The 22,646-nt window shown below is 53.3% G+C and overlaps 1 protein-coding gene across 6 annotated transcripts in view; it reads left to right on the top strand.

Moving 5' to 3' along the window:
* CELF5 (CUGBP Elav-like family member 5) overlaps positions 1–22,333 on the top strand; it is a 40,230-nt gene extending 17,897 nt beyond the window's left edge. Inside the window, exons 3-13 of one of the 6 annotated variants that reach the window (XM_054578082.1) lie at positions 7,843–7,894; positions 9,677–9,805; positions 10,795–10,874; positions 12,572–12,718; positions 13,412–13,553; positions 13,644–13,790; positions 15,277–15,339; positions 15,811–15,897; positions 17,379–17,522; positions 19,684–19,851; positions 21,213–22,333. In XM_054578082.1, the coding sequence (XP_054434057.1) occupies positions 7,843–7,894; positions 9,677–9,805; positions 10,795–10,874; positions 12,572–12,718; positions 13,412–13,553; positions 13,644–13,790; positions 15,277–15,339; positions 15,811–15,897; positions 17,379–17,522; positions 19,684–19,811 (1,119 nt within the window). In that variant the 3' untranslated portion in view covers positions 19,812–19,851; positions 21,213–22,333. Of the gene's footprint in view, positions 1–7,842; positions 7,895–9,676; positions 9,806–10,794; positions 10,875–12,571; positions 12,719–13,411; positions 13,554–13,643; positions 13,791–15,276; positions 15,340–15,810; positions 15,898–17,378; positions 17,523–19,610; positions 19,852–21,212 lie in introns of those variants that run through there. The other 5 variants (XM_054578078.1, XM_054578080.1, XM_054578081.1 and 2 more) reach the window with 5 other exon arrangements.
* Positions 22,334–22,646: the final 313 nt, after the last annotated feature.

Below are 22,646 nucleotides of genomic sequence, written 5' to 3'. Positions count from 1 at the left end.
CCCCCCGCCCCCCGCCGAATCAATAGAGCCCCGGTGGATGGAGCCTGGGTAGGAGGATAAGGAGCTGGTGAGCAGTGCTAATAGAAATATAACGCAAGCCACACAGAGCATTTAAAATGTCTAGTGGCAACATTTAAAAAGGAAAAAGAAACAGGTAAAATGAATTTTAATACTACATTTCATTTTAACCGAATATCTCTAAAATCTTATTTCAACAAGCAGTCAGTATAGTTTATTAATTATAACTAAACAGAATTTAAAATCCCAGTCCCCAGTCATACAAGCCACATTTCAAGGGCTCAGCAGCCACGTGTGGCTGGTAGCTACCATATTGGACACTATAGTTCTAAAGGGTTCTAAGCTCAAGATCAGCAAACTTTTTATGCAGAGGATCAGAGTACATATTTTTGGCTTTGCCGGCCATATGGCCACTGTCACAGCCACATAAAAGCCTCAGACAACATGTAACTGAATAGATGTGGCTGTGTGCTAATAAAACTTTATTTACAAAAACAGACAGGGGGGTCAGAATAAGGCGATATAATTTGCCAAACCCCATTCTAGACCATTGCTGTCCAGTCGAACTTTCTCCAGTGATGGGCATGCCCTGCCTGCGCTGTCCAATATGGTGGCCACTAGGCCCACATGGCTACTGACTCTTTAAAATGGGGCAAGTATGGCTCAGGGGCTGAATTTTTTATGGTATTTAATTCTAATAAGTGTAAATTTAAGTTTAAATGGCTGCATGTGGCCAGTGGCTACTGTATTTGACAGCTAAAATCTAAAATGTTCCAGATCAGGGTCAGGTACTGTGTTGGACAGCACAGATCTAGAATGTCCTAGACTGAGCCAGCCGCTGTAGTGGAGAGCACAGACCCAGAATATTCTAGACCAGGGGTCAGGCCCCATAATGGGTAGCACAGACCTAGAATGTCCTAGACCCAGGTTATGATGCAGTGTCATCATATGTCTAGATTGCAGGGTCCAAGGTCTCTCTTTGATACTAGTTCACGGTTGAGTGATGAGGAGTCTTAGGCAAGACCCTCTGGGCCTCAGTTTCCCCAGCCTCCCCACGAGGCCTGGGGTGTGAATTATCACCATTGCCCAGCACTGCTGGGGCCTCCATCTCAATGCCATGTCCACCGGGGGGCCGGGGCTGCTGCCAGCCCTGCTTGACAGAGGCGGGGGCTGTGGCTAAGAGGGAAGGACTCATGCGAGGTCACCCGGCAGGGCGAGGGCTGCAGCTCTCTCTGCCCCACTCCACAGGGCTTGTCTGGTTGTTTCCTGCAAGCTGGTCCCTCCGCCCTCCCGGAGGTAGGGCTGATGTTTGATAAATAAGGGGAAGGTGGCTCAGAGCTGGACCCTGGGTATGCAGGGTCCCCCCTGGGGACCACCCCCAGGCCGGAGCAGCATTCTCCGGGAGAACAGCCTGATTTTAAAAAAATATTTCTTAAAGTTTGCAAAATACTACACCCTTAGAGAAAAGCACATGCAACACAGGTCACTACCCCTATATTACTACATAGCTGCCGCCCTGGAAACCGCCATCCCAGTCCCCAAGCTTCAGCCTCTCACTTCCTGTTGGAGGAGCCGCTACTGTGACTTTTATGGTGCCTAACCCCTGCTTTTCTCCGTGGTCTCAGCGCTTCCTAAAGTTTACTCCTAAGTCCATTATATGGCTTTTGTCTGTTTTCCTTTATGATAGGAATGGAATCATATTATATGTAGGCTTTTCTATCTGCATTTTTTCCCCACTTAGTATGATGCTAATAAGAGCCAGCATCGCATACATCCTTAACTGGTGCTTTTTCATTGTCGTGTAGTATTCCACGACATGAATACACAACTTATTTGTTCATCCTCCTGCTGGTGGACATTTGGGTTGTTTCCAATTTTTGCAGTTGCAAATAGAGACCCTTGTCTGTGTATTGGTTCTGGTGGGCATGTGCCATGTTCCCGTTGGGCACATACCCAGGAGTTCTGATCTCTAAGTCTGTGTACTTTTGGCTTATGATTAGTGAAGGGGATGATTTTCCAGGTAAGCCACCCTCCCCGATGACACCCACAGACCTGGGATTAGCCCTTCAGAACCAGAGCTCGAGGCTCATTTGTAGGTTGCATGGCAGGGGAAGGTGACTGCTGGAGCAGAGGCCCCCTCACCTGTCAGCTACACCTGAGCACCGACATCTGATCCCCAACTCATACCCCACCCAAAGCATCTCCACCAGAAGATGGAGCCACATAAGATTTACCTCGTGCTGGAAAAGCCCACCCTGCTGGCTCTTGCGCCTGGACACGTTTGCAGGCGCAGCCTGGGAGTCAGGAGCCAGAGCCGAGTCGCTCTAGAGATCAAGATATAGCCACCATCCCTCCTGTCCACAGTATCCTCTCAAAAACCCCCATGTGCATGTGTGTGTTGGGGAAGGCAGTGTGGAGTGGACACTTCTGTCTTTTATCTCTTGATAAATCAGGAAGGGGGTGACCCAGGTCATTGGCTTGCCATGTGTAGCGCTCCCTCCCCATGCTGCTTTCTGAAGTGAGGATAACACCCCTTTCCAGCTTCCCCCTTGAGTGTGCCAGCAGGGTCCATGGGGGACATGGTTTAATCAAATCTCAGCCTCCTGGAACAGAATCCTAAATTGAATAACGGAATCCCAGAATAGAGCCCAGGCTGGACCCTGGTCCCTGAATCCAAGCTGGGCAGGTGCCTCAGATCCAGCGGACGGTCTCTGCTGGGCTGTCAAACCCCAGACTGGGGTTCCTGGAGGCAGAACAGGTCCCACAGGGGTAGTGGGTGCCAGCGGGGCCAGCTGCTGCCTCTTGGCCATCAAGGGGCTGGACTGTTTACGGAAATACCATCTCTTTCATTGTGAAGGTCTTGGGGGCGAGGGACACTCCAGATCTGGTTCTCATCTGACCACCCAGGGAAGGAGTGTGTTTGTCTGTTCATCTGTGAGTCTCCTCCATAGACCCTTCCTGAAAACCCCTTCTGTACACACAGGGGTCTCTGAGGTGACCCCCTTCAAGGCCCATACCCATGCCCCATGACATGGCCAAGTGAGCATCAAGCCAAACCTGCAAATGAGCGAAGGGCCCCAAGGTATCAAACATCTAATGATTTGACTTTCCTAGGCCTCAGTTTCCTTACTTGTGAAATGAGACTACAGGAGTGTTTTGAGGATTCTGTGAGGTGATGCGTGCCAGGTGCTAAGCACGCAATGTGAACTTGATACATCTACGCTGAATGAATGAATGAATGAACCATCCCAGGCAAGTCGAGCTTTGGGACCCACAGCCAGTTGTGGTGTCTTTCCGAGCCTGTTTATGTCCCATGAAAGGGGGACGGTGTGGACACAGCCTGGCACAAACTCTTGGGTTACTGCCCCTGCTGGGCACTGTGCCCAGCACATGCCCAGCTTGCGCTGTGCCCAAGGGGGCAGGACCTGGGTTTTGCTTTCTGTGAAAAACCGTAGGTCTTGCCTCATTTCATTTTGCTTGTTATTTTCAGGCCCTGTGCTGGGTCTTTTCAGGTAAGGAGGCACCAAGCCCCTCAGCCCCTGCTCCAAGGAGCTCACCCAGAAGAGGGACAGTGTGCGTGCACATGCATGTGCATATGTGTGTGTGTGTGTGTGTGTATTGGGAGATGTGCAGTGACCCAAGCAAGGCCTGGGCAAAGCAACTAAAGCAAATGGATAGTGAGGGGAAGGTTTTAAGGGACGGTGACATTTGAGGGGGCCTCTTCAAGGTGAGGATGGGATGCAGTGAGCGACACAGTGCGACAGCGGTGTCCTGGGGGGAGACATACCTGGGGCTAAGCAGTGAAGGTGGCTCGAATGCCAGGACGAGGAGCTGACATGCTACTCCAAGGGCAGTAGGGAGCCATGGAAGCATCTAGACCAGGAGAAAGGCTTGGTCTGAGCCCAGATGGGAGAGGAGGAGGCTGGAATGGCGGCCTGGGCAGCCCAGGCGGGGTGTCCGCCTTGCTTCATTCCTCTCCACACCTCCAGAAACGACCCAGTGTGGGCTTCCCTGGGGGTCCCCACATCTTCTAAAGTCACAACTTTGCAAATCCAGGAGACTCTGTGGAGCCCCAGCCTGACCACTAAAGAGTCCTCCTGCAGTCCCTCCCCGCAGTGGCCTCAGTTTCCCTATCTGTAATCTACACAGGTCAGACTTAAGGGACTCTGTTTTCCTAGTGGTGCATGGCTTGCTTGAAGATTTCGCTGAGGGGGACAGAGCAGGGACTGAACCCCAGCCACTTCATGCGTGCCCATGCCAAAGACGCAGACACTCCTGGAGCCCCAGCCCACGGGACCCTTGGCTGGAGGCGGGGCTGGGTCCTCAGAGGACCATGAGGAAATCAGCAGGAGATTGGGCCTCTGAGCCTGAATCTTTCCCTTTCTGATTTGCTCACCCATAAAATGGGAATGTTTACATCTCATAAAGTTGTCTGGCGATTAAATGAGTCAGTGGATATACATACGGCTCCAACGTGAGAAATTTGTTTCCTCCAACTCCTATTCAATCTCCTATTCACTTCAAAACCCACCACAGATTTCCCATCTTCAGCGCAGCCCCAGGGTTGCCTTTAGCTCTTCACTGTTCCTCACCCCAGGCTCTCCCAGCCCCTGATCCTACTTGTTACTCCACCTCTGACCCTCTGTGCCTGGGAGTGTCTGTAGCTGCCTCTGTCTCCCCTCCAGCAGACCAGTGCTGTCCTCTCTGGGACTCTGCAGAATCACTCAGCATGGGGCACACTGGGAGTGCTGTTGAATGAATGAAAAGAGGAAGGGAGAGGAAAGGGAAGAAGAGATGCAGCATTGGGGGCCAGAGAATATGGAGGAGGGAGGGACTGGGCAGAGAGCTTGGTGGGACAGATGGAAAGAAAGAGCTGGAAGGAGGTGGGCAGAGCCAGATGGGCAGGCAGGGGCAAGTGGAGAGGTGGAGAGGTGGCGTATGGGGAGACCTGGCTCCCCCTTTCCTGCAGCCTCCTCTGGGCTCCAGCGGGTGGGCAGGGCCTGACCAGTAGCTGGGGAATTGCCCGGGTGTGAGGCACAGGGAATGAGGCGCTGGCCTCAACTTTTGTATGACATATGCACCCCTGTGCACCCAGGGCCTCTGCGCAGGCCTCAGCACGTGGATGTGAGTCCCCAGGTTGGTGGGTAACGTGGGGTGCGGGGCTGTGGGGTGCGACAGAACAGCTGGACCTCCGCGCCTTCGAGTCTGGGGGCTGAAGAAGAGGGGACTGCCCACCTGGCCTCGGGGACCAGACCAGGACCGCCTCCCCTTGCCAATCTGACCCAAGGTGGGGAAGGAGCCTTCCAGTAGGAGGTGAAAGGTCCCAGGCTCTGCAGATGGCAAGCAGGTAACCAGGCCATGAGAATGGGGTGAGGGTTAGGGGTGCTGTGATGAGGGCAGGTTCCCTCCCTGTGGCCCCCTCCCTAGTTCCCTCTCTTGGCTCATCCATCTCCAGAAGATTATATTTAAATATCTCTTTTGTGCAAGGCAGGAGCTGGTCTCGCCCCTAAGAGGCGGTTTCCATGACAACAACAATTGCCAGCTTCCAAGTGGTGAATCAGTGTTGCCATGGCAACCCCATCCTCATCTGCCCAAGGTGCTGGGAGGGGGGAGGAGGTGAGGGCCAGTGGAGGTAAGGTGGGAGGAATGGGGGAGCAGCAGGCTGATGCTCAGGTTCCTCCTACCCCCCCTCTCCCCTCCCCACCTCAGTCCAGAATCTGGTCCCATCTGGTTGAAATAACCTCCCCTCCTTCCTCCAGCTAAGAGGGTGTGGTACCCAGGTGGAGAAGGCTCAGTGTGTGTGCATGCATGTGTGTATGTAGTGGGGGAAGGGAGACATAGTTTCCCCTTTTCTGAGGGTGAGGCTGGGTGGCAGGAAGGTTGGGCCACGGGAACTGGGGACACTGGATAAGGGAGGCTAAGACCTCTCTGTGTCTGGAGCTCCCAAGGCTGAGTTCAGATTGAGGCAGTTGGGCCCATATGTGCTTAGGACACACACTCGGGGGGGAGGGTATTTGAAGTGGGAAGGGCGTGGATGGGGAAGGGAAGCAGAGAGAAGGAAAGAACTCAGAACGGGGTGGGGCTCAGAGAGGGGAGGGAAGCTAGAGAGGGGCACTTCCTAGGGGAGGGTACTCAGGCAAAGGGGGTGCTGAGTGAGGGAGGGGGTTCAGAGCGGAGACAGTGTCTGAGAGAAGGGGAAGGAGTTCTGAGGGGAAGAGGCAGGGGGCTTCCAAAGTTGGGGAGGGGTCTATACTCAAGGGAGTGGGTGGAAAGATCTCTAAATTTGACCTCTCAGAATCCTTAGTGCCTGGACTTACCTACTATGACGTTGGTAGATATAGTAAATAACTCCTCTCTGGGCCTTGATTTTGACATCTATAAAATGGGGTGAAAACTGGACCTCTCTCTTGAGCTTGCTGGGCAAGCTACATTGCGATTAGAACATTGACATTTATCAAGCACCTTTTCTGGATGAGTGGGGGTCTACTCCCAGATTGTCCGGCCTAGGGCCAGCACGCACTGACCCCAGCCCTGCTGGGGAGGGACCAGGTGCCTTTCGGTGATGGTGGACGTTGGCCACTTTCTTCTGGTCAGCTCAGTTTGGCAGGCTCCTCTGACTCTCCCATGTGCTCTGCCCGGTATGGGGGGACGCTGTAGTCCCCAGTCTGGAGGGAGATCAACACATAGACGTGTCCTGCCCTGAGGCAGAAGGAGGAGGGAACCCAGAGGGGTGGATGGATTGCTCATATGGGGGCTTTTGAACTGGGTTTTACAGAATGAGTGGGAGTTCACCAGAGACACCAGGTTGGGAGGATTCTGTCATAGGACCAGTGGAAAAACAAATGTCACCCCCATCCCATATCCCTTAAGTCTGTTGTCAAATATTCACATTAGCTCATATCATACCCGTAGCTGGGTAAGTTTGGGGGTAGGGGCTAGGCGAAGATTTCTTTCATTGAACATTACCTTTAGTGCTAGTGGTGGAGGATAGAAGTATTCAGAACACTGACTCCATGTTGCAGGCTGGTCCACTTAGGTATGATAGTCCTCCCACCTAAGGCTCAGGGAGCTGACTAAAAGTTGCAGCCTTGGTGTATTAGTCAGCTACTTCTGAGTAACAAATCACCCAACCACTTTATTTGGTCAGGATTCTGTGGGTTGGTAATGCTAGTCTGGTTCAGCTGGTGGTTCTTCGGCTGGCCTCTCCAGGGGTCATTCGTGCAGCTGCAGTCAGCTGGGGCTTGACCGGGGCAAGCTGGGTGGGACGACCTCACTCCTATGTGCTTGTGTCAGTGGGGCCTCGCTGTGTGTGAAGTCCACCGTCCTCCAGTAGCTTGCCAGGGCATATCCCCCTGGTAAACTCAAGAGTGGAAGCTGCAAGGTCTCTTGAAGCCAAGGTTGGAACTCCCACAACTTCACTTCCATCACATTCTGTTGGTCAGAGCAAGTCATTTGGCCAAGTCCAGATGCAAAGGGAAAATAGACTCCAGTTCTTGATGAGAGACACCACAGAGTCGGATCACATACAGGGACTGGAGGAGCTGGGCCATCGTTGTAAGCAGTTTATCGCACTTGGGGAGGCAAGGAGGCTTCCTGGAGGAAGGGATATTGTTACTAAGTTTTAAAGGCTAAATAAGAGTTTTCCAGACAGCATGAGCAAAACCCGTGGGTGGGACCACGTGTTGTTTGGCTCGAGAGGAGGGTCAGCTGCTGCCGGGTGTTGGCCGGATGCTGAGGCTGGGGAGGCAGGCAGGGTCGCCCGGTGGAGCCCAGGCAGAGCCCCTACTGCTGACCTTGACCTCCCCCTCCCCCCTCTCTCCACAGATGGCGCGGCCAATCCAGGTGAAGCCTGCGGACAGCGAAAGTCGTGGAGGTAGTTGTCATCTCTCCCTGACCTCCAGGCTGGGGGTGGGCAGAGGAATGGGGGAAGGAGGGAAGATCCTTGCACAAAAGGCTGCAGTGGCTGCCTGCCTGCTCAAACACCTATTGGGTCAGGCACAGGACAGCAGGAGGGGCTGTGTCCCCTCATCCCAACCATAGAGCCACAGGCCAGGTGCAGCTGCTTCCCTCTGGAGCTTGAAATTCCCCATTCCTCTCAGGGAGCAGCAATGGGGACCTTTAGATGCAGAGGGGATGGTGTCTCTGAAGGGCTGTGGGTTGATCTCTGGTGCATACACCACGTTTGCACATCTGAACAAGTGGAAGTGTGTGTGTAATCACGCATAGTTGAGCACACCGGCGTGCAGACATGGGCAAGCATACATGATTGCCCATGTCTGCATATGTGTGCATGTTTCTGCAGCAGGTGTGGTGGGGGTGCATGCATGGCTGCACACGGAGCCAGTGTGCGGGCGTGTATGTTCGAGTGTGTGTGCTTGACTGTAACAGGCTGGGCGTGTGGGAGTGCGGGTTGGAGGCCTGGTGTCTGTGTGGGGCTGGACTGCAGGGGGGTGTGCCTATGGGGGTGCTTGGCTGTCCCCAGTGGGAAACAAAACATCTTGAAGATTTCCCTCCTCATCTCAAGTAGATTGGGAGCTGAGGGAGAACCACCAGCCTTGGGGATGGTCTGTGGGGCAGGGCTGTTAGGGTCCCCATGTATGTGTAGGAGTCTGGTAAAGCCCCTGTGGGCTGGGAGCCTGTTTTTATACTCTCCAACCTGACTGCCAGTGTGGGTCAGGGATTAGAGAGGTGCGGTCTGCGTGTCTCAACCTCTTTATCCTCTCTTGTCTCCCTCTCTCTCCATATCTGTTTCTCTGTCCTGCCTCTCTGGTTCTCTCTCTCTCTCTGCTAGTCTCTGTGTCTCTCTTTGTCTGTTTCTCTCTCTCTTTCATCTCTCTCTCTCCCTGATCCTCAGTTTCTCTTCTGTGTTTCTTCCTCCCTCCCACCCCCGTGAGTGACATCTGCCAGAAAACTGGTCTCCATAGTAATGCAATCACCATCTCAGGGACAGGAAGCTGCCACATTCCTGATTACAGGGGAGCAGCGCGATTACCCCCAAGGGCAGGGCTGGCCCAACACAGGAGAGGTTGGCCCAGACTGACCCCTGACCTTAGACTTGGGCGTCCAGGCATCCAGCCAGAAGCCCACTCCAACCCCACCTGATGGGGACTGCAGGCTCCCCAGACACCTGGTCCTGTGTGCACATGTGCCCTCATTCATTCAACAAACATTGATTGCCTGGACCCTTTTGAGCCCTGGCAAGGCTGAGCAGGGAGCTCTGCTGGGCACCCTGAGGATGCAGAGGCCATCAGCGCTGACCCCTCCCTGGAAAATGTAGATGGCAGACAGACAGACCAACAAGGACCTAAGCCAGGCAGAGCAGTTCTTAACCCTGGTACTAGGGCAGGCTCTCAGAGGCCGCAGGAGAGAGAGACCATGTTTGCCAGGAGAGTGGGAGCAGTGGAGCAGAGGTCCGGAGGATTTGAAGGGAGGGCATTCCAAATGGGACGGTGAGGCGGGGGGTGGAGGCGGGGGTGGCACTGCATGAGCAGAGGCGTGGAGATGGGACTGTCCAGAACTGTGGGAGGGTGGAGAGACCCAGGGCAGGGAAAGCACCTGGCTGTGACCTCCCTCGCACGCACAAACAGGCGGGGTCAGTGGAGAAATTCCCGGAGGTTTTCAAGCCAGGACTCGGCTGAGGTGGTGTCTCCGCCCACAGGGGACCGGAAGCTGTTTGTGGGGATGCTGAACAAGCAGCAATCAGAGGAGGACGTGCTGCGGCTGTTCCAGCCCTTCGGGGTTATAGACGAGTGCACGGTGCTCCGGGGACCTGATGGCAGCAGCAAAGGTGACAGGCTAGGGTCGGGGCTGGCTCCGGGGGCGGAGCCTAGGACCCAGGGGCGGGGCGGGGCACGCGCAGGCGGGACTGTGGGATGGGGCACGTGGGTGGTCAGGTGTTCGCTCCATCCGTGAGTGAGCAGAAGGCTGGTCCTACCTATGTGCCTACGACTATCTGGGAATGCGTCTCTCCACCTGACTCTCCATGGGAGTTTCCGCCTGGATTTGCCTATGTCCTGTGGATTGGATTTCTGCCTATATAGCTCTACCTTCTAGGAATGACTGTTTAATGACCTCCAAAGACTTATTTTCCTGTCTGCCCACATGACTGTATGTAACTGGGGTTGAATATCACTCATTCTGCATCTCAGTCTCTGGCTCTTTCTGCCTGGGTGTCCAAATGACTATTTCTGTCTGGGTCTTCATGTGTCTGGTGGTCTCTGGCTATCTATCCACCTGATTCTGCCTGTTGGAGTGACCAGCTATGTCTGCCCTTGTCTGGTGACTTTATCCCCATTTCTTCAATTCTGGTCACATGAGTCTATCCTTCTGAGTCTGAGTCCATCTCTGCCTAGGTGTGTGCACAGGACTGTATCTTTGCATCTGTGTCTCATGGTTTATCACTTTAATTCTCCACATCTAATTACAACTCTGGATCTCATGGTGTTGGTGGCTAGTGGGTGTCCTCTAAGTCTGTCCCCTTCACTTGATTGTGCATTTGGCAAACAGTTATCTGGCTGGATGGCTTTCTGATTGAATGGGTGGCTGATTGGCTGACTGTCCAGCTCTGCGGCGGGCTCTGTGCTTCTCTGACTGTCAGACCCTTCGTTGACCAGCTCTCTGAGCAAATGGCTGGCTGGCTCTGTTGCCCAGATGTCTGGCTTTCTGGATGTGTGTGCCTGATGCTGACTGGCCGTCCAGGGCTTCCAGCCCCTTCTGGTGGCCCCCGCCTGCCCAGAAAGACCCCGCTGCCTCTCACCTGTTCTTCTCTTGGTGCAGGCTGTGCCTTCGTGAAGTTCTCCTCCCACACAGAGGCGCAGGCGGCTATCCACGCCCTGCATGGCAGCCAGACCATGCCGGTGAGTAGGAGCTGCCCTGGGCCAAGGTGGTGAACATGGGAGAGAGGCACGGGGGCCCTGTCCCTTCCGTCCCAGCCATCTGGGAGTCCCTGGCTCTTCTTCAGAAAAGACATAGCTGGAAAAAGGGGCAGTTTCTGATGGTGCCAGTGGGTGGATGCATGTATGTGATTGTGCATGTGTGTGTGTGTGTGTGAATGTGTGAGTGTGCAAGGATGTACTGCCAGTGTGTGTCTGAGAGAGTATGTGGGAGTGCATGTATGTGAGTGGGAGTGCATGTGTGCAAACATGTTGAGTGCGTAAGTATGCCGGGGTGATGTGGGGGAAAAGCACATGTGTGTGCCTCTTTAGGTGTGAGGGTGTGTGAATATGTGTGTGGATGAGTGCATGTGTGAATGTGTGGGTGAAGGTTGTAATTATATGTAGTGACTATTATGCTTATGTGTGTATGTATGTGATTTTGTGCATGAATATGTGAATGGATGCATGCAAGTATGTGTGAGCATGCATGGTGTGTATGTGTGAGTGCTATGCATGAATGTGAGCATGCGTGGTGAGTGTATGTGTGTGAGAGTATGTGTGTGTATGCGTGAGCACACAGGAGGAGTGAGACCTGAGAGTGGATGGGATTTGCCGGGGCCGGCAGGGGGCCATGAGGGCTGGGGAGTGACAAGATCAAAGGCGGTGTTAGAAATGGGCACCCCCAGGCGAGCGGAGGAGGGCGGGTTGGAGGGGCCTGCAGTTCAAGGCTGAGGCACACAGATTCCTCCTATGGCCGTGGGGAGCCACAGAGGGGCTCCACAAGGAAGGGAAGAACCAGGTTGGTTTGAAATGTCTCCTTGGGGCCAGAGTAGGGGGTGGGCAGAGGTAAAACTGGAGCCAGTAGCTTGTGGGTTGGCAGCGGAGTAAGGCTGGGGAGGAGCACCCAGGCACTGGGGGTAGCCGGCTCCCCTAGAAGGGAAGCTCCAGGAGCCACCTTCACTGTATGTAAATGTCCAAATCTACAAGGGAAGACGAGCCTTGAAGAACCATCTCTCCTCTCAGTTGTTCTTGAAAACGGGGCAGTCTTGAAGCACAGGGCAGTCGCAGAAGAGCAGGCGTCAGTTTTAGTCCCTGGAGAGGCAGGATTCAGCGTATCACCAGGTCAGGCCTCCGCCTGCTCAGCGCTGTCCAGTGGGGGGCTGCACTTACAGCAGGGAGTGAGCTCCTCATCAGAGGGGCACGCCAGCCTCTCTGGCGGTTCTCAGGTGCAAGGTGCTGTTCGCAGGGCTATCCATTGTGCTCCATTGTTACTCACTGGTGACTAGATTCTGACCTGTTCTCAGGTGTGTGGGTGACAATTATTCCTCCACCCAGGCTGCCACTGTTGCTCTCCAGCAGTTGGATTCCCCTGCTATTTTTGAGAGAGAATTGCCTGAGAATCCGGGTCCCCCACTGTATCCAAAACACAGCGCGCTGGGCCCGATGCCCCTCCTATGCGCAGGGCTGGCTGCAGGTCAAGTGTGAGATGCAGGACTCTGACCTTTAGGTTGTCTTGCTGGGATGCCTGAGGTCTGCAGCTGGGCGCTCATGGTCAGGGCCAACAGCTGTTGCCATCTACACCCCTCACACAAGGACCTGAGCTGGTGTGGCTCTGGAGACCCCAGAGTCCTGGTTACCTTCCTCCCCTTTTCCCTTCCTGCTCTCGGCTGCTCCTGCAGGGTGCCTCCTCCAGCCTGGTGGTGAAGTTTGCCGACACGGATAAGGAGCGAACGCTACGGCGCATGCAGCAGATGGTGGGCCAACTGGGCATTCTGACACCATCCCTCACCCTGCCCTTCAGCCCCTACAGTGCCTACGCCCAGGCTGTGAGTGACCCCAGAAGATACACCTTTGTCTCCAGTGGGATTCCCAAGACCACTCTGATGATGATCTGGTTCAGTCTCTCTCTCCATCTAGTATCTGTTGAGAGGTCTGCCACTCTGCCCATCTTTCTGTCTCTTGCCCAGTCTCTCTGACTCAGGGTCCTTTCCTGGCCATGGCTGAGCCCACAGATCCAGGCTGATTCATGAGCCCCAACCCAACATGAGCCCCCAGCCATAAACTGAGCCCTGAGCCCAAGCTGAACCTCAACTCTGGACTGACATGGCCCCAAGATGAGACCCCAAATCCAGGCTGAGCCTCAACCCCAAACTGAGACCAAACCCGGATTGAGCCTCTCAGTCCAGGCTAACTCCAAACTGAATCCCAACCCTGGCCGAGTTCAATGTCGCCTGATGCCTGATCCCAGACCAAGACCAAATTCCTGACTGAATCCGTGGAGGAGCCCTGATTCCTAGGAACCCTGAATCCCCAGGCAGAGCCCTGATCCTGGACTGAGACTTAATCCCAGGCTGAGCCCCAATTCCTTACTGATCCCTGACCCTGGCCTGAGCCATAGTATCCAGCCTGACCTCCCCGCCACCCACCTAGTTACTGGAGGACCAGGCCTCCCCCAGAAGCTATGATCTCAGGGCAGGAGCCACCCTGACTGTGCATGTTGACTCCCTCTCCACCCCCAGCTCATGCAGCAGCAGACCACGGTCCTGTCCACTTCAGGCAGCTACCTGAGCCCTGGCGTGGCCTTCTCACCCTGCCACATCCAGCAGATCGGCGCAGTCAGCCTTAATGGGCTGCCTGCCACGCCCATTGCCCCTGCCTCTGGTGAGAGTCCCCCGGAGGCCCAAGGATGGGTGGGCGGGGCCGGGGCCGGGGCCAGGGCCAGGCTCCTCCTGACGTTCCTCTGTTCCACAGGACTACACTCACCCCCGCTGCTCAGCACTGCCGCCGTACCTGGCCTCGTGGCTCCCATCACCAACAGTTTTGCAGGTGTTGTGCCCTTCCCTGGCGGGCACCCTGCCCTAGAGACTGTATATGCCAATGGCCTCATGCCCTACCCAGGTAACTCAGATGGTTCCTCAGGGCCTAGGAGAGCATCAGGGCACAGGGGTGGTGTCTCTAGGACAAGCATAATTTCCTATGCCTTGGTGCCCATGGAACAGAGATGCAGAACAAAGAGAGTCTTAACTGAGCATATATGTGCTATGGGCACAGAGGAAAAGGTTAAACATAGGAATTTTGGACTCAGATGCTTCTGGGATCATATTTAGGTTTGGTGGCCCTGCGTGATTCCTTTAAGTCTGTGAGTTTTCATTTGCTCATCTGTAAAATGGATCAGATAACAACAGTCATCTCATGAGGTTGCACTGACAATGAATTTAGTATGTAAAATGCTTAACACGTCACTTAGTAGCAAGAATGGCACCATCAATCTTAGTTACTAATCATTACTATCTGGGAAGCTATCAGTACTTGTATTCATTCATCCACTCAGTATGGAGCATGCGCTGATTTGGGCTGGGCCCTGCCCTCATGAAGTAGAGGTCCCACCTTTCCCTACCCTATTCTGTGATTTCAAGGAAAACATCTTCCAACATATTGCTAAGGTGAAGTAAGTCACCGATGTTTCCACCATTGAAGATAATTTATTTTTATTTTTGTTTTGAAATGATCAGAGGCTCCAGTAGAGTTGCTAAAATAATACAGAGAAGTCCTGTGTACCCCTCATCCACCTTCCCCCCGTGCTAATGATTTACATAATCATGGGACATTGTCAAAACCAGGAAACTGACATTGGTATGTACAGTGAACTCAACTGGAGTAGAAGAGCTTATTCATATTTCACCACTTTTTACATTTACTTCTGTGTGTGCGCTCTTCTATACCATTTTATCACAGGTATAGAGTCATGGAACCACCACCACAACCAAGATACAGAATTGTTCCACCTCTACAAAGTAATTTGTTCATGCATCCCCTTTACAGTCACATTCCCCAACACCATTCCATCCTGTAGCAACCTCTCTTCACTTGAAGAGTCTTCTGGCTTAATTTTCTTACATTCACGTGCTCTGGTGGCCTGGACAAACTCTCCACTCTCTTACCTCCTCCACTAGGGGGAGTCAGGTCACAACCACGTAGGGAGTCCGCAGGGTGTCTGATAAATGATGGAGAGAGAAGGGATGGGCGTGAGCGGTGGTCTGGTGCAGAGGCCTGGAGTCCTGGAGAATGTAGAGAATAAAAGGGAAGGAGCAAGCGGGCCAGGATGGGTAGAGAGAGATGGGGGTGATATTTCAGCCTCTCTGGAGTCCAAGAAACCTGGATTCCAGTTTGGCTTCTGCTATTTCCTATCTGAGTGTGCCAGTTACTTCACCTATTTGAGCCTTAGTTTCCCCACCTGTAAAATGGGAATCATACCTGTAAACCGTTTACACAGGGGTGAAGTAGGGGCAGATGTCTGTTGCTCTCCTTCCGGCTCTTAAGAATTGGGGGTGGAAAGAAGTCTTATGCAGCCTCTGCCCCACTTAGCCCTTCCGTCTGCCCGCAGCTCAGAGCCCGACCATGGCTGAGACCCTCCATCCTGCCTTCTCCGGAGTCCAGCAGTACACAGGTAGGGAAGCAGCCCGGCCCGCCTTGCGGGTGGACCCACCTCGCAAGAAGCCCCGGCCCCAGAGCGCAGCCCCGTCGTCTTTCTTTTTTAGCCAGGCTTCCTACTTTGGCCTTGGCCCAATCCCAGCTCTTAGCCCTTGTTCCCTCTTCAGCGTCTGGTCCCGCCCTTCAAAACCCACCTTTGGTACCGCCCTGCCTCTACCAAGGCCCCACCCCATCTCTAGCTCTTCCTAGGGCCTACCTTGGCCCTTCCCTTAACCTATGGCCCCTCTTCTCAAGCCCTGGCCCCGCCTCCTTCCTTGTTGCCTTGGCTCCACCCTTAGGCTAGCTGTTCGTTGTGGCCACGCCCCTCTCCCAAGACCCGGCCTTGGCCGCACCCTCATCTTTGGCCCCTCCCCCTCGAGTCAGTCCAGTCCCGCTCATGTCGGGCGCCCATCCGCCTCACGCCCGCTTCCGCTCCGGGTCTCTACAGCCGTGTACCCCACTGCGGCCATCACGCCCATCGCGCACAGCGTCCCACAGCCGCCGCCCCTCCTGCAGCAGCAGCAGCAGCGAGAAGGTGAGGGGGCCGCGAACTCCCCTGGGCGCCAGCCCCGCCCTCTGACCGCCCCCTCCACCTCTAGGACTTTTACCTGACCAGGTGTCTGGGAACCGGGGACTAAGAACGCAGCCTTTGGGCCGTATAGGCCTGGGTTCAAGTTATGCCGCAGCCCCTGGGTGTTGGGGGGAAGCAAATGAATCTCCTTCTCTGAGCCTCAGTTTCCTTCTCCGTAAAGAAGGAACCATTCTAGCTCGACCCCGTAGGCATAGAGGTGCCCTCTTCAAAACTGAATGATTCTCTGAATTTTTGGAGAGAAAATCCGTTTTGATTTTGGGGATGGGATGATGAGGTATTTCAGGTAAACTGACGCCTCTCCAGTAAAGTCGAAGGATGCAGGAATTAGATTCTTAAGTCGGGCAACTGGAGTTCATATCCACCTAGTTCTGACTTGTGCCAAAAGGAAGGTGCCTCACTACCCTAGGCCTCGGTTCTCTCACCTGTAACACAGGCGACTATCTGTGCAAAGCATCTTAATGGGAAGTAAACAGTAGCCATTTCTGACACATAGGGTGCTCATCACCAGGGAGCACCTTCTGCCTTTAATCCAGCTAGTAGGGGTGCAGGGTCTGGGGAGAGGTGACCAACGAACTAGAAAAGCCCCGGTCACCCCATGGCAAAGGAAGCTCGGAGTCTGGCGCACAGCCATGTCGGGAGGAAAAAAAAGGATAGGATCCTAATAAAAACTGTAGCATAGTTTTATCAATGTTAGATGTATAAGAAATACATGAATACTACAATTCTGCTTGGTATAGTCTACCATTTAAAAATGATCCATGGTTTCAGGATTTCTGGGGTTTAGGACTGGAGAATTCTATTTCTTTCACTTTATTTTATTTTTGCATCATCTGAGTTTTGAAAATTATCCAAAGTTACAAGGATTATCCAAGGCTTTTGGAAAATATATCTGGATATTTGGGGTTTGGGACCAGATAATTACTTCTCTTGTATTCTGTAATCATAGGACTTTTAAAAAAACAAACATTTTTATTTTATTTCAGAACCAGTCCTAGACTTATTTATTCATTGCAATTAGAATAATTGCAAAGATAGATTGTAGTTTTCATATCTCTATCACCTAGTTAACTTAACATTTGTAAATAACCTGGAGTTTGAGGCTAAGGGATTTTTTGGGAGCTTGGAGTTCCTGGGATTTATCTTGGTTTGGGGGGAGGGGGAGGGATCATCTGAATTCTGTAAATTGTCTGGAGCCTGAGGATCATCAGAGGTTCGGAGTATCTGTGTGTGGGATTATATACACCAGAAGTCAAGGTGCCCTGCCTTCCCTATCCCCATTTCCACTCCCCTTCTTTCTGGGTGTCATGGGGCACTCCTCTCTTGACAGCTGGAGCTGCCAGATGTGGGTCCGGACTGCTCTCCACTGGGGGCGGGTCCGCCTCCTCTCCTTGGGGGCTTTATGTCTTTCTCTTCCCCACCTGCAGGTCCCGAAGGCTGTAACCTGTTTATCTACCACCTCCCCCAGGAGTTTGGAGACACGGAGCTGACGCAGATGTTCCTGCCCTTCGGCAATATCATCTCCTCCAAGGTGTTTATGGATCGGGCCACCAACCAGAGCAAATGTTTTGGTGAGTACCTGCAGAGGGTGCCCCTTCCTGCTGGCCAGCCCGTCCTACACCCCTTGCATTGGAAAGGGCGGCAGTGGGTGGTGGTGGGGAAGGGTTGGTCAGCCACAAGACAGGCCTGGTCCAAAGGAATCACCTTTTTTTTTTTTTTAAGAATCACATTCATAATCAAAGCACTTACTAAGCACCTAAGTACCTACCGTGTTCCAGGCACTTGCCATACGTTCTTTCCAAGACTTACCTGTTCATTCATTCATTCAACAAATAGATACATTGTGCTCCTGCTGTGTGCCAGGCTCTGCACTTGGTACTGGGCATATTGTGGTGAAGGAAACCGACAAACCCTTGCCCTCCAAAAGCTCTCAGCCCTCCTGCGCTGTCCTACAGAACTTTTTCTGATGATGAAAATGTTCTGCATCCAGGCTCTCTAAGCCATCAGCCCCATGTGGCTACCAAGCACTTAAAATGTGGCCAGTGTGACCAAAGGACTAAGTTTGAAATTTTATTTAATTTTAATTAACTTAAATTTAAATAACCACTGTGGCTAGTGGCTACTGACTTGGAAAGCACAGGTTTAGGGGGAGAAGATAGAAATAAAGAAACATGGAATATAGGTCAGGGAATTTTAAATGATATGAAGAAAAATAGACTTGACTGATGAGGAGCGAACGTGGGGAAATCTGCAGAAAGTGTTCTAATGAGAGGGAACAGCATGTGCAAAGGCCCTGGGGCTGGACCACGCTTATTGGAGGAATAGCAAGGAGGCCTGTGTGGCTGGAACAGAGTAAATGATAGGGAGAAATGAAGGAGATAAGGACAGGTGGGGGACAGGGGCAGGTCATGCAGGGCCTTGCACACCTTGGGAGGGACTTCTTTCTGTTCCCCAGAAACAGAGGAAATTAGGGCTCAGAGAGGCACTGACATGTTCAAAGTTACACAGCAGCAAAGAGGCAGGACCTAGATTAGAACCAGTCTGTTTGACTACAAAATTTGTTAACCTCACCCTGTCGTCTTTGAAGGGCTAACTCTTGTCTATTTATTAAGTGCCTTCGGTATGTGCTTAGTATCCAACCATAAAAGAGAAGACCTGTCCCAATTTACTGAGGGAGGAAGGAGAGGACTGGAGTGGTCAAGGGACACACTTGAAGTCACACAGCAAGTAAGGGACTCCTACCAGTTCCCAGGCCCCCTCTTCTGTATCCTGCTCCCAGAAGGAAGATGAAATTTCTGAAAGAAAACATACTCAATCACTTTCGACACTCAGGGTCATACGCATTCTGTGAGCCTCAGTTTGCTCATCTATATGATGAAGGAGGATTAGAGGAGATAAATATGATGACATCAATCCCCCCAGCTCTAAATTCCCCCATGGCCCCCCATGGGCCTCAGCAAGACCCTTCAAGCCTGTACCCCTTATATCACTGGTTGAGCTTTCACCCACTTGACCTCTTGGCCACAGAGCTCTGGTGACCCCACCTCCAAATGTTTGTACATTGGGTTCCCTCCCCGTGGAGCGCCCCTGGTCCTTGTGGCCTACACACGGTCCCCTGTGAAGTCTGTGAGGACCAAGAGGTGAGGGGCAGGAGTAGGGCCAGGTGGCCTTGAGGTGGTAGGTAAAGGGAGTTTGGGCTGGTGGCAGTTTAAGGAGGGGGAGGCTTAAGTGTTTCTGATGATCTCGGGGCAGACTGGGAGTAGAAGACGGACAAAAAAGAGAGAGACAGATAGGGACAGAGGGAAAAGAGGGAGAGGGAGGGAGGGAGAGATAGAAAAGGAGACAGAAGAGGCAAAGACACACAGAGTCAGATGGACAGACAAGATCCCAGGCGGACAGGGGTCTCAGAGGAGGCAAAGGGTTGGCATCAGGGTGGGAGGGAGAACGTGGCCCTCCTGGGACCCCTAGAGATCCCACCTGTCCCCAACTCCACGTGGGAAGTCTCAGCAGAACACGCCTCAGTTAAGGAGTAGGTGCCCTGTTCCCAGAGCCATGCAAGCCCAGGGGTGTCCGAACCAGGCCAGGACTGCTGTGTCCTCTGGCAAGCCCTGCCACTTCCAGGGGCTGTCTGCCCCTGCGAGCACACGCCCCGCCCCTAGGACCCCGAGCTGGGAAGCCGAGTGGAAGACGCCCACGTTGCCCACCATCGCGGGTCCACCCCGGTCTCTGCAGGATTCGTGAGCTTTGACAACCCGGCCAGCGCGCAGACCGCCATCCAGGCCATGAATGGCTTTCAGATTGGCATGAAGAGACTGAAAGTGCAGCTGAAGCGGCCCAAAGACCCGGGACACCCCTACTGACCACGCCCACAGCCACCCCTAGGCTGTGGGCTTGGCCCAGGTGAGCCGCCAGGCGGCCCCAACCCTGCCCTGCCCGGTGTTGTGGCCCGGCCCCCCGAGTCTCGAACCCTCTCCAGGCCCGGTTGGGGAAGGCAAGAGTGGGGGTGAGGTTGCTGCAAGAGGCTGCATACAGGAGCCCCCAGGTTGGATTGGTAGGGACGGAGCTAGATAAAGACCCTGTCACTCCCTGTCGCAGACTGGAGGGTAGGATTGGGGTGGGGAAGCAGGGAAAGCCAGTGCTCACCCAGGGTGGTTAGGGAATCCTTCCTGAAGAAGGCTTTGAAGGATGAATAGAAATTTATGTGAGAGGCCAGGTGTGGTCTTGGGTGGGGAGTGTGCAGAAGGGCTTCTATCCTGTCCTGTGACTCGCCCAGCTGGGCCCCACTGGCATCTCCCTTATTTGATATAATTCACACTTGGTGGGTTGAAGGGAAGGTGGGATTTTGCCCCGCCCACTGGCATGCCAGAATAAAATGACGCCCCTGCCACAAACAAATCCCCAAGAGTATTCTGCTACCAGAGCAAACATCTTTATCAACTAATCACCTTCTTTGGGAACAAATAGTGAGCCTAAAGGGCCAATGAGGAGAACTGATCTTAACCTTCCCTGAGCCTCATCTGTGAAATGGGCTCATAACAGTCACTTCCCCCAGAAGCAGTGGGGTGGACTCATATAGGAGATGCAGTGTTTTCCCCATCGAGCCCAGAACTCACCACCTGTAAAGGTCTTGATAATTCCTTTCGGGGTTTTTTTCCCTTTTTAAATCACCATTGCCATCATCACCAGAGAGCCTTGCTTGGGGTCTTGTGCAAAGTGGGTGCTCAGTTAGGAGACGGTGATAGCTTCAGACCCTGTCAGGTCAGCACCCACAGATTTGAGGGCATGTGGCCACAGCCCTGCATCTTGGAGCGCACGTTTGGAAACCTGCCACATTTGGAAACCAACTCACAGGCGATCTGCACACTTTTAACACTCCGGGATAGCACATCCTTCCTGAGCACCTACTATGTCCTAGGCACTGCTTCCAGCACTTGGGAACACAGCTGCGAATGAACAGAAACTGAGGGGAGGGTGGAGGGAGAAACTGCCTTCCTGGAGCTTCAGTGGCAGGCAGCAGGGGAGAGGAGACACAAACGGGAATATTTGTCCCCAGTTGCCAGATAAGGACATGGGCTTGGTAACCCTAAATCTGTTCCAAGCCGGGTTTGTCGGCCCTCTGAACCCCAAAATGGACTCTTTCGAAAAGATGAGGGGCGTTGGGCCCCAGACCCCAGCCTGGTCAGGGCAGAGGGCGGATGGGAGGTGAGGTCGTCTGCGTGCCCTGGCCCGGAGCTCTCTAACGCCCCTCCCTTCTCCGCCAGGTGAGGGGCCTTCCACCCCAGGAGGGTTTCCCCGCTTCCAACTGATCCAGGACTTTTCCGTAAATTACAACCGAATTTGGACACCAGCCCTCCCTCTCCTCTCCTGTCTCCCCTGAGCCCCTCCCCAAAATGTGAAATGCTACTGGAGGGGGCGGGGGTGAGGAAGCTCCTGAGTTGGGGGCTGAGGAGTTCGCCACTTCCTCCTGGGAGATTTCCTTGGCTCCCCCCCAACAACCTTGGTGGCTTCCCCAAACTAAATCACAACTTTTCCTATATATATATATGCATATATATATAGAGCTATAGACATATATATTTTTTGAGTATAGATCATGGGACCAAACTTTTCTGACTTCCTTTCATCCAAGAGAAGGTGACCCTAGGCTGGTCACTCAGCAGGGACATAAGAAGGTCTGAGGCTGGCCGGGCAGCCCGGGGTCTCCCCACCTCCCGGCTGTCATGTCAGGCCAGGGCACCGGAGAAGCACTGGGAGTCATCAGCCAACCGATATACCTCCAGGACTTTTGGCCGCTGCCACCACCGATTCTCTCGGGCCTGTGGGCTCAGCCGGCTTGAGTGTCCCTGGTCCTAGCTGCAGCTCCGGGAGCCCCAAACTCCCTCCCATGTCCTCGGGCCCTGCCTTCCTCAGCACAAAAGAGACCCCTGGCCTCCCCCAGCCCTTTCCCCCAGTCATAGCCTTACTCATGTGACCAATAGCCCTTAGCTTTCCGTCGGGGGTAGATGGGGTCTGTGGGAACCGCCACTCCTCTTGCCCCCTCCCAAGGGCAGGCAGCCAACCCTCCCTGCCTTAGGATCACCAGCCTGGAATTCACAGTCTCATACCAAGACCGCCACGCTCGTTGGACAAGCCCAACCTGCACTGGCCAAGCACCCCTTTGCCGAAGATACCTCTTCAAAGAATTTTTTTTTTTTAAATTTTGATCTTTCTGAGCAGGTACAAAGAAGAAAAGAGAAGAAAAAATGGGGGGAAAATCGAAGAACAATGGACTTTTGTATCCTAGCTGGGGCCGGGAGGGAGGTCCTGTGGGGCGCCGCTGTACACCCACCCAAACCACGAAAACCCACCGTAAAGCACAGAGTCGAGTTCTTTGGGTCGTCCAGTGGGGCCTATTGCCAAACGCGGCACCAGAGAACTTAATAAGCTCAAGAAAAATAATTTTTTGGAAAAGAAAAAAGCGTTCCCTTTTGTTTCTACCAAATGTGTTGACTGACCCAGAAAAAAAAAAAAGAAAAAAAACACATAGTAAAAAAAAAAGAAAAAGAAAAAGAAAAAAAATCTTCTGACCAACTTGTTTCGATATTCCAGAGTTTGGTAATTGTTCCAAGACATTCTCTAGTGTGCCTGTGTCCCGTGCGTCTGCGTGTGCAAGCGTGTGCTCAGGGGCCGCGAGGGGGCCTCGTCTGTGTCTCCGG

Source organism: Pteronotus mesoamericanus, unplaced genomic scaffold (assembly GCF_021234165.1).
Source record: "Pteronotus mesoamericanus isolate MK-2021 breed Mesoamerican mustached bat unplaced genomic scaffold, CSHL_Meso_final contig_482, whole genome shotgun sequence".
NCBI classification, from domain to species: Eukaryota; Metazoa; Chordata; class Mammalia; order Chiroptera; family Mormoopidae; genus Pteronotus; species Pteronotus mesoamericanus.
The sequence above is the reverse complement of the archived record's forward strand: the minus strand, read 5'-3'. Positions and strand labels throughout refer to the sequence as shown.